Source organism: Falco peregrinus, chromosome 4 (assembly GCF_023634155.1).
Source record: "Falco peregrinus isolate bFalPer1 chromosome 4, bFalPer1.pri, whole genome shotgun sequence".
Taxonomy (NCBI): Eukaryota; Metazoa; Chordata; class Aves; order Falconiformes; family Falconidae; genus Falco; species Falco peregrinus.
Window position 1 is genome coordinate 7,557,639 of NC_073724.1, and position 14,668 is coordinate 7,572,306.

The 14,668-nt window shown below is 43.0% G+C and overlaps 1 protein-coding gene across 1 annotated transcript in view; it reads left to right on the top strand.

Annotated features, from left to right (window-relative positions):
* Positions 1-14,668, top strand: part of CRYBG3 (crystallin beta-gamma domain containing 3) — a 94,625-nt gene that overhangs the window by 69,530 nt on the left and 10,427 nt on the right. Inside the window, exons 15-17 of the mRNA XM_055803154.1 lie at positions 813-845; positions 4,773-4,882; positions 5,413-5,539. Of these exons, the coding sequence (XP_055659129.1) occupies positions 813-845; positions 4,773-4,882; positions 5,413-5,539 (270 nt within the window). The remainder of the gene's footprint in view (positions 1-812; positions 846-4,772; positions 4,883-5,412; positions 5,540-14,668) is intronic.

Consider the following 14,668-nt stretch of genomic DNA (forward strand, 5'->3'; position numbering starts at 1 on the left):
TTCAGGGTGGAGACTGAAATGACCGCTCTGGATCTTTCTGTCCGTTGAGAAGGTTGTCAGGGATACTTTGTAAAAACAACTGCCCTGTGGCAGGCTGCGTTCATGGAAAGAATAATTTGCCTTAAAACATAGTAATTTGTGGAGCCTAATTGATAATGGAAATAAATTCTCAACTGTTTCTATCTGCCCCATGTTGTGTAATAGAGGTCTGCTTATATTTTTTTTTTCTTATTTTTATGCTAGAATATTTGTAATACATATAGTGAATAAAGACAGGAAATATTTTTAATCCATTATTAAATCTAAGGTAGTGCAACTTGCCCAAATAGATTAGTGCCAGAACTGTCAAAATCCTAATGTGAAATAAAGGCAAACCTCAGCAATAAGTATATTAATAAATGATACTACTGCACTGAAAATAGGAAAGCAACATTTAACCTTATTTTGAAGAGCACATGTTGAAAGAGGTGTCACAGTCTTCTGTGGGTTTTAATTCTGTCTTTTTTTCAAGAAATAGAAAAAATAAATGCAGACACATTTACATGGACTCTAATCCACATTAGGTGAACTAATTGATACTGCTGCAAGTTCTTTGTGTGAAAGGCACAGAGCAAGTCAGGCAGGTAGTCGTGAGTTTACGGGCAGCTGATGGAAGAGGTTGGGGAAGAGAATCGTGCCAGGAATCTGGGAAATGGGGGCTTTTTTCTGCTCTTGAGTTCATAATTAACAAATTTCAGGAACTTGACCTGTCTTGTAGGAAATAAATTGTAGTTAATATTTTGTATTTATTGATATGTATTTTTTTATTGCAGGAACCACTTGGGACGAATGAGCCTCCACATTTGGTATGTTGGCATTATGTAACAAGTCTCTAGTACTAAACTACATTTAATAATTAAATACAGGTAATCTTGAATGCTTTACTTTGTTACTTCCGATAGTATCTCAGTATTATCATCTCCACACAGAAAACCATTGATGGGAGGAAACTGGTAGATGTATAAAGGTTAAGTTTGCTAATGCTCTGCTCTTTGCTTTTGCAGACCATACCCTTTAGTATTCTGTCCTCAAAAACACAAGCAGTTCAGTAGGTTTTTGAGTGACTTTGGCTCTCCCTAGCTACTTATTTTCCTTCTCTTTCCTTCCTGATTCTAGAAACTCATTATCACATGCATTCATCCTTCTTTGTGGTGTACTTTCTTTCCATTATTTTGCATTTTATCTGGTTTGTCACTATCTTGCTCGTACATGAGATGAGAAAGTATAAACTGCAGAAAATTGAACTGCATTCTTCAAACCTGCAGACGCATTGACCCGGGAAGTTAGGTTTTTTAGTCTTGTAGGCTGGTAGCTCTGCTTTTCGTACTTTCCAAGGAACGTACAGCTGCTCCTTAAGGAATAGGCACCACTTGCTCCGTGCTTCCCTTTTCCTCACGGTAACGTAAGACCGGAACTGAACACATCCTGATTATATTAAATCTATGAAAAATCTCTTCTACCATACATTCTGACAATTTCCCTGAAAGTTGTGTCTAAGTTGGTGACGACTTATAAAGAGAAAGCAGTCCCTATAATTCACTTCTAGTCTCAAAAACTAGTTAGTTTGGGGGTTTATTTTTGGTCCTTATCTTACAAAATTACGTTCCATTAATGTACCTTTGTGATATCTTTCTAAAACAAAAACCTGCTCTAAGTGTCTGGCTCATCACCAAGCATGGTCTATGTCTCCCACAACATTCTTTCCCAACAGGGTTCTCCTCCCTTCCTATGTTAGTTGTTTGATTTATTTTTTCCTGTCCTGGAGTATGCTACTAGCATGGGTGATGATCTGAGTGGTTACATTGCTTTCTCTATGATATGCTTTTAATTAAGGAAATTTGGAAAATTTTATTTCAAGAAACGTTTCGGTTTTTTGGACAAAAGAGACTTCAGAGCTCATTGGTTCTGCTTCAGAAAGCTGAAGTATTTTGTCATCTGGACAGAATGCTCTTTCTTGCTTGGATGTGTATAACAGCCAGAAGCACATGGGAAATACATACATTGTGTTCCTTAGGTTGACCACACCCTTCTTTTTCTCCACTTATTCTAGTTCTACAATTTTATGGTTAACCCAGCACTACAGGAAATGTTTCCTGTCTGAAGACATAATTGGTGTATTATTTTAGTCTTAAACACTGTTTTCCTGCCAGACCTATTCATGTGGCAGTTTGCAGCCAAATCCACAGACTTGCAAGTATGTTCACAGTAATGCCTTGGCAAATGATACCAGATAAAATAACGGACTCAGACGAAATGGTGACATCCAAACAGTTGAAGATAATTTTCTCTCCATCTTCAACTCTTCTATTTTTTCAGGATCACCCAGAAACTATTCTTTGAGTGCTTTATTCCACCTTGAGTATCAATTAAAACCTTTGAAGTTTCAATAAATTGTGCTTTACAGTTGTTTTATTTCCAGTAATACATGGAAAAAAAACCTTCTGTGGGTGGGTATGCACAGTCACTTGTAAATACTGACGTGCTAGACTGTGTTTTGCCTTTTGTGCTCTCTAATAGCAGTCCTAACTCTGTTTGTAAAAAAAAAAATACTGTCCTGGTTTATCACAATCCTGGTTTTCATAAGATTCTGCCACAAAGCTAGGGAAGGAAGAACATAATTCATATTGCTACAGTTCTTTTAGGGGAAATATTTTGAGTAAGTTTTTATGAGAAAAAAATCAATCGCTTAGGGTAAGTAAAGGACAGTCTTTTGGATAAATACGCAGAATTTCCCATTTAGAGTAAAATAGAAGTTTCCATGTATGCAACAGTCTCTCAGTTTGGAACTTCAAAGCATGGTGTGTATGAGCTGGGAAATCCTTAAGCATCGTAAGCATCCCAATGTTTGACCTTTGTATAAGCTATATACCAGTTATTTTTAGTGATTATACATTCTCCCACCTTTAATAAACATATGTCTGAGCTAAGGGGACTGTTTTCACTGTCTACAAGAGTGTATCCTTTCACTTTTGTTTTTAGTTGCTTGTCAGAAACTGAAAAGCAAGTAAATTTTCCTAAATCTTTCAGTAACTCCCCTGACCTTTTCCTCATGCCAGGCTCCCTAATAAATGAAGTACATAGAATACAAGAATGGCTGAAGTCACCAACTCTAAGAAGCCATTAATTTTATTTATTAAAAATACAATTTGGTTTTGCCCAGCAAGAACAAAGCCTCTTTCAGTAGCAGTTGACTTGTACAGATGTTTTAGGAAGCAGAGATAATTGCTTTGATAACTTGTATTTTAACGTGCTATCTGTTGACTTTTTAGGAAGTGAAACCTTGTATAATAATGTCAAACTGACAAAGTAGATAAAGCTGCAGTTTGAGATTAATTGCAGATATGCAGTGCTTTCACGGGGAAATCAGAGCTTCAGCCGAGCTTTTGTCAAATTAAGACCACCATTCATTATTAGATATATTCTGTATAAAAATGAGTTAAGAGACCTTTTTTAAAAGCCTTGCATAGCATCTGGCTTATGAAAGACCGTGTATGTGTACGTATATATGTATATGTTCTTTTATAAAGAGCTTTGAGATAAGTGGGTAGAAAATACTATGTAATTACAGCTTAAATAGACGCTCTGTGACATAGCAGTACAATTATGTTTACAGAAAAATCAGTTACACTTTATTCATGATATTGTATCTGATTTGTGTTCTCCCATTTGCAGTTCCAGCATGTAAGGCCAGGTTAAGCCTTGTTCTCTCTAACAGGAAACATACTCATTTATTTTAAAAACACGGACAGAGCTTTTCCATAAAATCATTTGCTGATACTTGTGTCTGGCCGCCTTGCTCTGTACTGGCAAAAGCATTTGATTTCTTTTCTTTGGCAGGAAGCTAGGCCAGTTTGGGGCATGAAGGGGGAAGTAGCTCTTGCAACAGCCATCGTGTTTTTCCTCCATTACAGAATACGAGCTGTTCTCTTGATACAATTATATTTTTTTCATTCTTTTCCAGCCTCTTTTTCAGGCTTTGAAGTGAAATTCACCTCAGTTACACAGCGGCAGTACAGAATTCTAGGCGACTTTGCTGTAGGTCATAGGCTATAGCATACTGCTTTTTTTCCTTTTTCTTTTACTGCAGCACTTTCAACCTTACTGCTTTTTCAGGGTGAATTGATCACATCTTACTGGTGGGGTATGGTTCAATTCCTTTATCATGACATATAAAACCAGCTTAGCTGAACTTCAGAAGTTCATGGTGCATCTACCTGCCTGTACCCGGTTCCCCCCAAAATGTTCTTAAATGAGAAACTACCTACGATCACCGTGATAACAGAAGATTTCAAGGCACTTTATCAATAGTAGCCCTGTATCTTTGGACCAGCACTTCCCTGTCCTGTTTTGAACACCGGATTGCTGAGCTGTAGCAAGAGTTAGCCGCAGTTCAGGGGCGCTTTGGCTGGAAGATAACATCCCTCAGTGCTAGCCTTCTCTTTTTCTCTGGGCCCTCTGCTGCTGCAGTTGAACTTAGGCTTGATACCACTGCCTTAGCATCACTGGGAAGCATCCTGTACTGGGCCCAGAGACGGTAAAACACTTGAATCTTTCTAAAACTAAAGCAGTTGTAGAAACATAAAAGCTTCTTTAAATGAGAATTCATCCTTTTTATTGTACCTTTGTGAATCGAATGGATAGTTCTCTAAGAGCACAGCTATCTCTGTTCACGTTGATGATAATGCGTTCATTTTCCTTCTAGTCATTGGTTTTGTTTTGTTTTGTTCTTGTAGCTCAAAGCTTTCAGTAATACACATTTCCAAGGAGCATGTATAGATTTCACAGCAGAAGTTTCTGATTTTACATCATTCATACCATGTTCTTTTAAGGTTCTGCGGGGATGGTAAGTCTGTTTTTACATGCCACCATTTTAAGTAATGTGAAATATTTTTTTTTTTAAACACTACTAAATTTCAGACAGGTGAAAGCACATAACACATACCCATTGTATTCCACCATGTTTTAGACCCTTTGTCTTGCAGTGCATCCCAGTAACTGTTGTCCTGTCATTGGTTTCAGTTAGTATGCATTTTGCTTTCCCTCTGGGAAGTTTGCAGTTACTGTGATATATTTATTTTTTCAACTCCAGTTAGAATGTATTATAGATTCTGAGAACTTGGTACAGTAGAAGTGTCTGCATTCCACTCGCGTCGTTTGACTCTGGAACTGAGATTTCTGTGCCCCATGATTTGGTTTTGCTGATTTGGTTGCTTAGCCACATAAACCTTTCACGTCACCTTACTTTTAAGCTTAACAAGAACAAACAAATTTTTTTACTCCTTGTTTCCTTAGCAAATACTAAGTCTTGAAAAAAACCTTACCTTTAATAAGCAGCTAGAGCAGGTGATCTTTTCTGTCACATTATTTTTGCAGTTGGCTCCTGTATTACCAGGGGGAAATCACTGACAATCACTGTGTGCTGGAAGAAGGCCTCTACGTTGACCTCAGTTCCTGTGGCTGCCCGACTGCTGCAATCAAATCCCTCAAGCCTATTCAATACGTAAGGATTTTATTGGGGAAAAAAAAACCACCACAAAAAAACCTTTCAGAACTCTTTTTTTCTAGTCAGATGTCTGACGCAAGTGCTTGCACTAAACAAACTCCCACTCAGGGAAAAGAGTGAAGTTTGTTTTCTTGGCTTACGGAATTTTTTGGGTTAGGAACAAGCCAGGCTGCGTGCATGTGGTCAGTTGTAGGCGCGTGCTTTTGAGTGTTCTGGGCTCAAAGGTGCTCTCTTTCATACAGGTTGTGTTGGTTGGCATTTTTCTGACTGGTCTTGTGGTGGGCTGACCCTGGCTGGACACGAGGTGCCCACCAGAGCTGCTCTGTCACTGCTCTCCTCAGCTGGGCAGGGGAGAGAAAATACGACGACAGGCTCCTGAGTCGGGATGAGGGCAGGGTAGGGGTCAGTCACCAGTTACCAGCATGGCCAACACAGACTCAACGTGGGGAAATAAGTTTAATTTAGTACCAATCAAATCAGAGTAGGATAATGAGAAATAAAACATACATCTTAAACCCCCTCCCCCCACCCCTCCCTTCTCCCGAGCTCAGCTCCACTCCCGGTGTCTCTACCTCCGGCCCCCCCAGCAGCGCCGGGCCGGGCCGGGGCTGGGGTCAGTCCCTCACAGCTGTCCCTGCCGCCCCTGCCCCCCATGGGGAGGCTCCTCGCCCCCTGCCCCTGCCCCAGCCCGGGGCCCTGCCAGGGCGCAGCCCCCCAGGCCCAGCCGGCCCCAGGGGGGTCCCCGCGGGGTCCCCAGCCCGGGCTCCTCTCCCCGCGGGGCCACGGGCCCTGCCAGGAGCTGCCCCAGCGCCGCTGCCCGCGGGTCACAGCCCCCTGCGGGCACCCCCTGCCCCGGGGGGGGGGTTGGGGGGCGCAGTCCATGGGCTGCTGGGGAGTCTGTGCTCTGGCACCTGCAGCTCTTCCTTCCCCTTCTGCACCAACCTGGGTGCCTGCAGGGCTGTTTCTCTTACGTGTTCTCCCTCCGCTCTCCAGCTGGTTGCAGTTGCTGTTGGTTTTTCCCCTTCTTAAATGCACTGTCCCCGAGGTGCTGCCACCATCGCTGCTGGGCTCGGCCTTGGCCAGTGTTGGGCCCGTCTGGGAGCCGATGGCGTTGGCTCCATCACACACAGGGAAGCTCCTGGCAGCTTCTCACAGAAGTCACCCCTATAGCTCCTGGCAAAACCTTGCCACAATCTCAGTATAGGTCTTTATGATACAGCTCAGCGAGCTCAGTACTCAGTGAGACATTTTGTCACGCCATCTAAGCTTAAGGGGCTACATTTCTAAGGCCTACAGCCAAGGTTCAATCTTAAAGCAAACTACACACGGAAGACATGAAAATTGAAATTACGAGGTAGCATATACTTGCCGTAATGCTGTGTACTGTACTATTTTACAGAAATATAAAAAAGGGTTTGGCCTCCTAATGGCATCTGAAGTCATGGGTCAATAAAGTGGTATAATATACCGTGCATGCGGCCTATGAGCCGTGTGTGACGCATCAGATGGTCCAGTCCAAAGCTCATGTGGCTGTCCTCTCTCTTGGTGACAGTTCTGAGATACAGGACAAGTACTTCCTACACATGCATATAGTCTTCATGTGACTTTCAGGTCACGTTGGTTGTACTACCCAAGAAAACTTGCAGTTAAGTGACCTGTTGTAGCAGTAGGGTGAGATATGAGGTCCTCTGTGGCCAGCAGGTTGGGCAGGAATGCCTTGTACTATGCAGTACAAGACAGATACGGCCTTTTGTGCATCCTGTTGTAATCCTGCACCCAAGGCTTATGCCTCTGGATTCTTGCTGTGGTGTCTGTGCCTTTGTCCCATATCTTGGTATGCTTCTATCGAAAAGCATCGAAGATAAGCTGGCCATAACACTGTTGGTAAAAGAGAATCAAGTGGCTGCTCTGCATACTCCTCTCTAGCACTGACCAACTTCTCCAAAACTCTTCCTGCTTCCCTCATCACAGAGCACAAACTCAGTCTGTGACTTGTAGCTCTTCACTGTAACTCTTACGAAACTAGACTTTAAAGATTACTCAATTCAGTGTTCTTCAAATCTTGCGAACAGATTTTTTTTAAAAAAGAAACAAACAACAACAAACGGCTCCAAACACCAAAAGCCGTGGGCATGGTGGGAAGGATGTACAACTTGGTCTTTTTACTGGGTTATGTAGATATGGTGACTTCTGTGGAGCTGTAGCTTCCCGCCTGCCGAGAGCCTGGTCTGCAGATTAAAGATCTCCTTTTCACGTTAGGCTCTTGGACTCGACTCTGCTAAATCTAGAGTGAAGTTCTGACATGAAATGGTAGGTCTCGTCCAAATCCCCCAGCCTGTAATCTCACAGGGAAGTAACTCTACAGTTTGGCATAGTAGGAAGCTACTGGCAGCCCTTGATTACTGAGGGCCAAGCCCTGGGAGATGTGTGTTTGGCAGGCTGTGTGTGGGAAGGTTACACACATCTTCCTGTATTTTGTAAATAACATTTGTATTAAGCAAGCACCTCTTAGTTCAGTTCCTCTCTTGCAAATAGGAGCCCTTGTGCTTCATAAAATCGAGGCGCTAAACAGTGTAAATTGCTATTGAACCACACCTGGTTTACAAATAGAAATGCCCTCATCGGCCCCTAACACATTGTGTGTGCTAATCGCCCAGGACGGTGCTCGCAGGCATTGTGTGGCCCAGACGTGATGTTAAGCACGCAGCGGTGCTTTTCGTCAGTGGTCAGGAGCAGCCCTCGTTAGCTCTGTGCATTGTCCGCCGTGCGCTGTTCTTGGAACAGAGCCCTTTTTATTACAAGATATTTCTGTTAGCTCATTCAAGAAAGCAGCAAGCGTATTCCCAAGTGGAATTGTTGTATGGCTTTATTGAATTCAATTGTGACATTGGGAACCCCTTCCGTTATCCAGCTTTACATACCAGCCCAATTTCAGACCTAAGCTGTGGATCTCGATAGCTTACACGTAAGAGGGAGAAGGTTTAACCCCAACACCAAGCCCTGAACGTGTGTTGTCTCCTGCTCTGCTCTGTGAGGTGTATTTGCCGTAAGTGTAACTGTTGGAAGGACTGTCATGCTGGGGGGGGACCGTGTATGACCTCACCGCGTGAGGATTCTGCATCCCAGATGTTGACTGGAAGTAGTGACCCATGTGTGACACTGGCAGAGGGGGGAAAAAAATACGGGTTTAGCAGTACAAAGGACTCCTAAGGCTAGCTCATTGCCAGCCTTTGGAAACAATCCAGCTGTGTTGACCGGTGTAGCTGTGGTCCAGCTGTATATTTTAAAAGTAGATGGTTTCTGCCAGGTCTTTGGCATAGGAGAACAAATCTGCTGGAGGAGATGGGGACACAGGATCTGGGTATTCCCTTTCTAATTCGGAAGACTGTAATGGTAATTAACTCTCTGTTACCTTGGTTTTTGTACAGCTGGGTGAGGTCCCATCTCTGGGCCTTTATATGCGGGATGTATGTAAGAATATAGATCCTTGTCTGTGGGGCTAACTCCAAAGGAGCTGTGAAACACCGCGGTCAGCACAGGCTGCTGACACCTGCGGGGCGTCCACACCGGCTTCTGCATCTGACCCCGCATCGATGCCCTTTCTGTTCCTGTCGGTTCTAGCAACTAAAAGGAACATCTAGCAACGTTTTTGCTGTTGATTGCACTGGTACTTTCAGTGTTAACTGTTTGAGTTTTCATTTTAAAATTGTAATGGTTTTCAGGGGATCTTTGGATGTTGTCAGTTGCTACGAGACTTCTGAGCTCTCTGTTTTGGAAGGAGAATTTGAGGATTGAAGTTACGTATCTGTCGTACTCCTTCATGGCATGGGGGTGCGTTTGTGACCTGACGGAACAACACTGTAAGTGTTGTAAGGTGGGATTTTTGGAATTTTTTTGGGTGAGGTAACAGTAATGCCTTAATCTGTGTGAAACAGCTAGGAACTTTGGCAATGCTTTGACTGATTTTTTTTTATTTTTATTTTTTTTGAAAATAGATCAACCAATTGAAGATAAGGAAAGGATTTGAGGGAACAGTTAGTTCTCTGGAAAACACAGCGTTGATGCAAACAAATACAGTAAGCAGTCTAAATGAGAAAAATGAGGAGGAGTTGTGTTTGTTTTGAAAGCAAACTTTAGAATTTTTAGTTTGAAAGTTGCCAGAGATATAATTTGCTTTTTTAAGAGCTGAATTACATTACAAAATGAAAAATACCTTTCCACATCACTGAGTTGGCCCAGTTAAAATGGAAAAAAAACCCCAGCCTTTCAGAACAGTGTAAAATTAATTTAGGTAAGAAAACAGGCTCAGGCTAGCGATGCAGTGGCATCGTAGAGGAATTAAGCACATCTCTGTAGCCGGTTTCCCTTACTGTTTGTTCAGGAAGCAGCAAAGTAAAAGTTAGGCAGGTTCGTAAGGAAAGTGGGGAAGGTGTTCCCTTATTCCCAGGAACCTCTTTCCCATCTTGGCTTATTCTCTGAGGTGTATAATACTCAAACTAAATCTTTAGGAAGCTCTACCTGTATTTTTTCCTTGCTGTTCCATTTCATTCAGATTCAGACTGGACTGTTTTGTCCTTCGGGGAGCACTTTGGAAAAGCTATAGGTTAATTAAAGGATACAGAGAAGGAACAAGCATATCTGTACCTTGATAATGAGAAAATAACGTCTTGTTTTCGGTGTTCTAGGAGGAAAAATAGTGTTGCAATACCCATGTATTAATCTAGATTGCATACTGAATAGCGTTGTGTTAGGTGGCCTTTCCCTTCTGAGAAGGGGAGTGAATGCTTCTGAAAGACAAATGAGTCTTTTTCACGTAGGATTTTGTAAGTGGGGAAAACGCTAAAAAGGATATCTCACAGGAATGTATTTCTTTAAGTGAACAGGCAGTTATACGCTTTGGAAGCCCACTTAACATTAGAAAGGGTACACATGTATTTAGTAGTGGTAGGAAAACTGGAACTAATGTAACTTGCCTCTCATCATCTCCTTTCATCTAAAAATCCCAAAGCACCCTTTTAGAAAAGATTATTGATGAAATTTGCTGGTTATTATTGTTAATAGCCATTCTGCGGGTGGGTGAAAGCATAGTGCAGGCTAAGGGTTGCTGCATTTGCTGCAGAGTTAGAGGTTTCCATGCCTGCATCAGTCAGGACCTGCCTTTTGCGTTGCCATGAATTCAGGAAAAGGAAAGCACGGGCAGCTCACCTGGCAGGAAGAGAGCGACTGAAGTCGACTGGGCCATTTATGGGGCCATGGTTGCTTCTTAGAGCATTTGTCCAGTGTTTGTTGCTTGAAGAGGTTAATCTTTTGGGATAGAGACCCTTACAAGAAGTTCTTACGATGTTCTTCAGCTCTAGTGCTGCCTTTTCTCAGGCATGTTTTGTCAAACTCCCTGCAATATCTGGTGTGACTCACATGGGCAAGAGTATCCAGGATGGTTGCAGCGAGCAGTAAGTTTTCCATCTAAAATGCTAACTTCAGCCCAAAAGTTAAACCAGTCTCTTGGTTTCTCAAAACAAAAATGAGATCTGTGTTACAGGTTGTGCAATGTGCTTGGGTTTTGGTTGGTTGTTTTTTTTCTTTTGAGGCATTCCTTACTCTCGCTCTGATCAATCATAATAGTTCCTGTATTTCTGTGTTGGTTATCTTTTGTAAGTTAAATACAGGTGTTAACTAATCTCCCCAGCATTCCTATGAGGCAAATAATGAAATCAGATACAAAAAGTAATTGGTGTTTCCCACGGCCAGAGAATGAGTCATTTTGTGTAGCTGGGACTGGACCATGGGTGTTCCTCTCATCCAGCACAGCGTTCCTCGCCCTCAGCCAGGCATCCTTCCCACACTCAAGGGAGCAGCCAGGCGAGCGCAGCTTCAGTAAAGACAGTTGTAAATGATGAGTTAGCCAAGACTGAAGAGTAAAGATTTTTCCAAGGATGATGTAATACGGCTGTGGAGGCTCTTCCAGTTACGGCTCTGGTGAATGCTGGTTTTATAGCAGCGGTCAGCAGGGATGCGAAGTGGGGAAACGTCCCAGCCCTTGCCGTGACTGGGTTACAGTGGTGCTCTAGTCCGGCCCCGTGGCTTGCTTTCTTTGCCTTTATTGGGCTTTCCCATCAAAGTCTGCAAAGTCCAAGTCTGCAAAAATAAGGTGCAAGGAAAAACATGTTGGGGGATGAGCCCTTCTCAAAAGGGTTTTATTAGTAATAATTTTCGCAGAGTTCATAATGAAACAACATCTGTATGTTATCGATAGCTAAAGCTATACTTGTTTTTATTATAAGCATGTGTGCAAATTCACCCGTGCACTGCGTTTTCAGTTCTACCGCCTTTTGGTTAACTTCTCTCTGTCTGTATATTGTTGCTTTACAGTTGGTCAAGCCACCTAAGCCTTGCACTGCAAACAAAAGGCATTTGAAGGAAGCTGATCTTGCACTGATCTTTGTTTAATATCAAATACTTCAGGCTTGCATTGCCTGTTTTTTTCCTGAACTGGTAAAATAGAAAATTCTGCTCTGAATTGTGAAAAATTTGTGGTGTGCAGCTTCTCTCTGTTAAAAAAACGTGGAAGTTGTTGAGGGGTAAGTCTGAGCTGAGTTGAACTGTGCAAGAGATTTTTAGAGTGTTAAATTCCACGGCTTACCTTTCAGCCTCTGAAATCACACAGTGAGGAGGGGAAAAAACTGTCATTTTCGTTGCATCACGTGCTGTATTGGCATTGGACTGGCAGACCTGTTAAGTAAAGAGTATCACTGTATTTAACAGCTCACAAGGCTGCGTGTATCTTGAAATGCTACATAAACAGAGCCTTCCTTAATCACCAGCCTCTTGAATATATTCAATCTCTTCAAGTTTCTCCCTGGACACTGGCATTAGAAAAAAAAAAAAAGAGGACGGGCAAAACCTCTTGAAACTTCATGGGCACTGGTTTAAGCAAGGCAATTAGTTCCTTAACACACAGGTCAGGTTAAGTAGGGCTTTAGTGTAATGTCATTCGTGCAGCTGGCAAGCTTTCCTCAAAGGCTGCCGTTCCAGGAGTGACTTGCCAGTCGTGGGTAGATGTGGATGGCTTCAGCTCGCCTTTAGAAATTGGGGACCTAAAGCAATGCCATGATGTGAGGTTGTCCCCTCTTGTACTGTTGCCCAGTTGTCCTTCCTCTGGTTCTTGGAGAGCCCCATTCCTCCCTGGGCTGTCAGGATCGGGCCTTGGCGAAGAAAGCTGATCCTGTCTTGTGTATCGCTGATCTCACACTTACGTATCAGTGCTGACTCTTGAATAGGTGAGCGTGCACCTCGGCGTTCTGCAAGGAAGGGGGGGAGCAAGTTGCCTCTGTACTAAGTGTAACAGCATGGCCTCAAAACCTTGTTTTCTGCTGTTGGTAGTTTCCATGGAGCTCTGAAAACAAAATCAGAGAAGAAAGCCAGGCCAAGTCACTGCTGCCAGCTGTTGGTGTAAGGCGGTATATATAAAGTGAGCAATCGGCTCCTTGCACTATATATGGTTATGGAACTATGAGAGCTTCAGAGCTTGAGACGGCAGCGTGTTTTCTTTGTGCTTCACGTCTGTGCAGTGGGGTCCTTCTGAGGTCTCCCTGGAAAGATGGTATCGGTCCTTGTGATGGGGGGTGTGTGTGTGTGTGTGTGTGTCAGAGCTGCAACGTCTGCTGTGTGCTGGGGCTCTGAGCAACCGGACAGGGCTTTCTCAGGCCCATTAAGTTCAAACAGTCTCCACCACATGAGAGCTATGGTCATTTTAATTGACTCCACCAATTTGCTGCTCTGATTCTTGGTATGTAAGTGGATATGCTGGACCTAGGACAGCATCCCTGCCTCGAACATATTGAATATTGCAACAGCAGGACAAATGTTAGGCTTTGGTAACAGTGTCTAGCAACGAGGATGCCAAACGGTGTTTCCTGTGGTTACTGATGCACTGGTGAAAATTGCCCCTGTTGGACCTGTTCTGGGCATGGCTCCTGGTCTGCACTCCCAGTGCCCACGGAGCAGGCTCTTGCAAACCAGTGTGTGATGATACTGCCTTGCTGAGCCAGGCGATCTGAGAAGCAGCTGCCTGCGCTAGGTCTGCTGCTCTAGATTTCAAAGTAACCCTTTGGACACACACTAAATTTGACCCACGTCATCCAGCTGAAGGCAGGTGGGAAGAGCAGACATTCCAAAATGAAAACGTTATGGGTTTTAATCTCTCTCTGTTTCATAACATCAATTTTTTGGGAGCCTGATAGGCTTAAAAAAAATATTTCTGGGCAGACCACTGCAGGCTCTTCTTTAAAATGTCTCTGCAAACTCCCTGTCCATGCAGTGTTGCATGACTTCCATTGTCCGTGCACAGGTTAGCAGAGGCAAGCGATGTCTCTGAGGCAGGACTTGAACAAGCTACATACCAAGGGCACGCGTCAGTGCCAGTAAATTCCTAAGTCCTGATTCACCACTGAGCTCTTCAGACAGACTTCGCACAACGCATGTGTCTTCAAATGTGAAAGTTAAGTTCTCTTAATTACTCAGCGCCTGTGTCAACTTTAATTCAAGATTTTGTTTTATTTGTTCCACCTGAGGCCATATCTTCGCTGCAAAAGAAATCCTATCTTTTGCCCAGGCCAGCTATCTCATGGTACCATCTCCTAAGAACAAGGTGACTTCCCTGGAGGGGCTGCTAATTGAAGCAGTTATTCGGACCTGTTCCATCTTCCTTCACCAGCTGCATCAAGATATATATTACAAGTGCTTATGAGTCTGGTTATGATAATTCCCTTACGGTTTTAGGTTAGAAATAGTAGAAAATTTGTACCGGTGTTCCTTGTTCCAAAGCACAGGCTTTGTATATTTAAATCTGTTCCCTCTGCTTTTCTGCTGATCTTAGAGCTGTACCACATCTTCCTGCAAACTGATCTTTTTGTTTTCTTTCCTGATCTTTTTGTTTTCTTTCATAGGCAATCTCTCAACTGTAGAAAAGAACGCATTAAGTGAAAAACGTTTCAATTCTGCATGACGTTGAAGGGGTTACTAATTATGCTATTTCCTCAAGATTGTCAGTAGAAACCTAGGAGTGTCTCTTAAAAACATTGGGAACTTTTTAGTCTGACGTATTTAACCTTTTCCAATTCGTTAGAT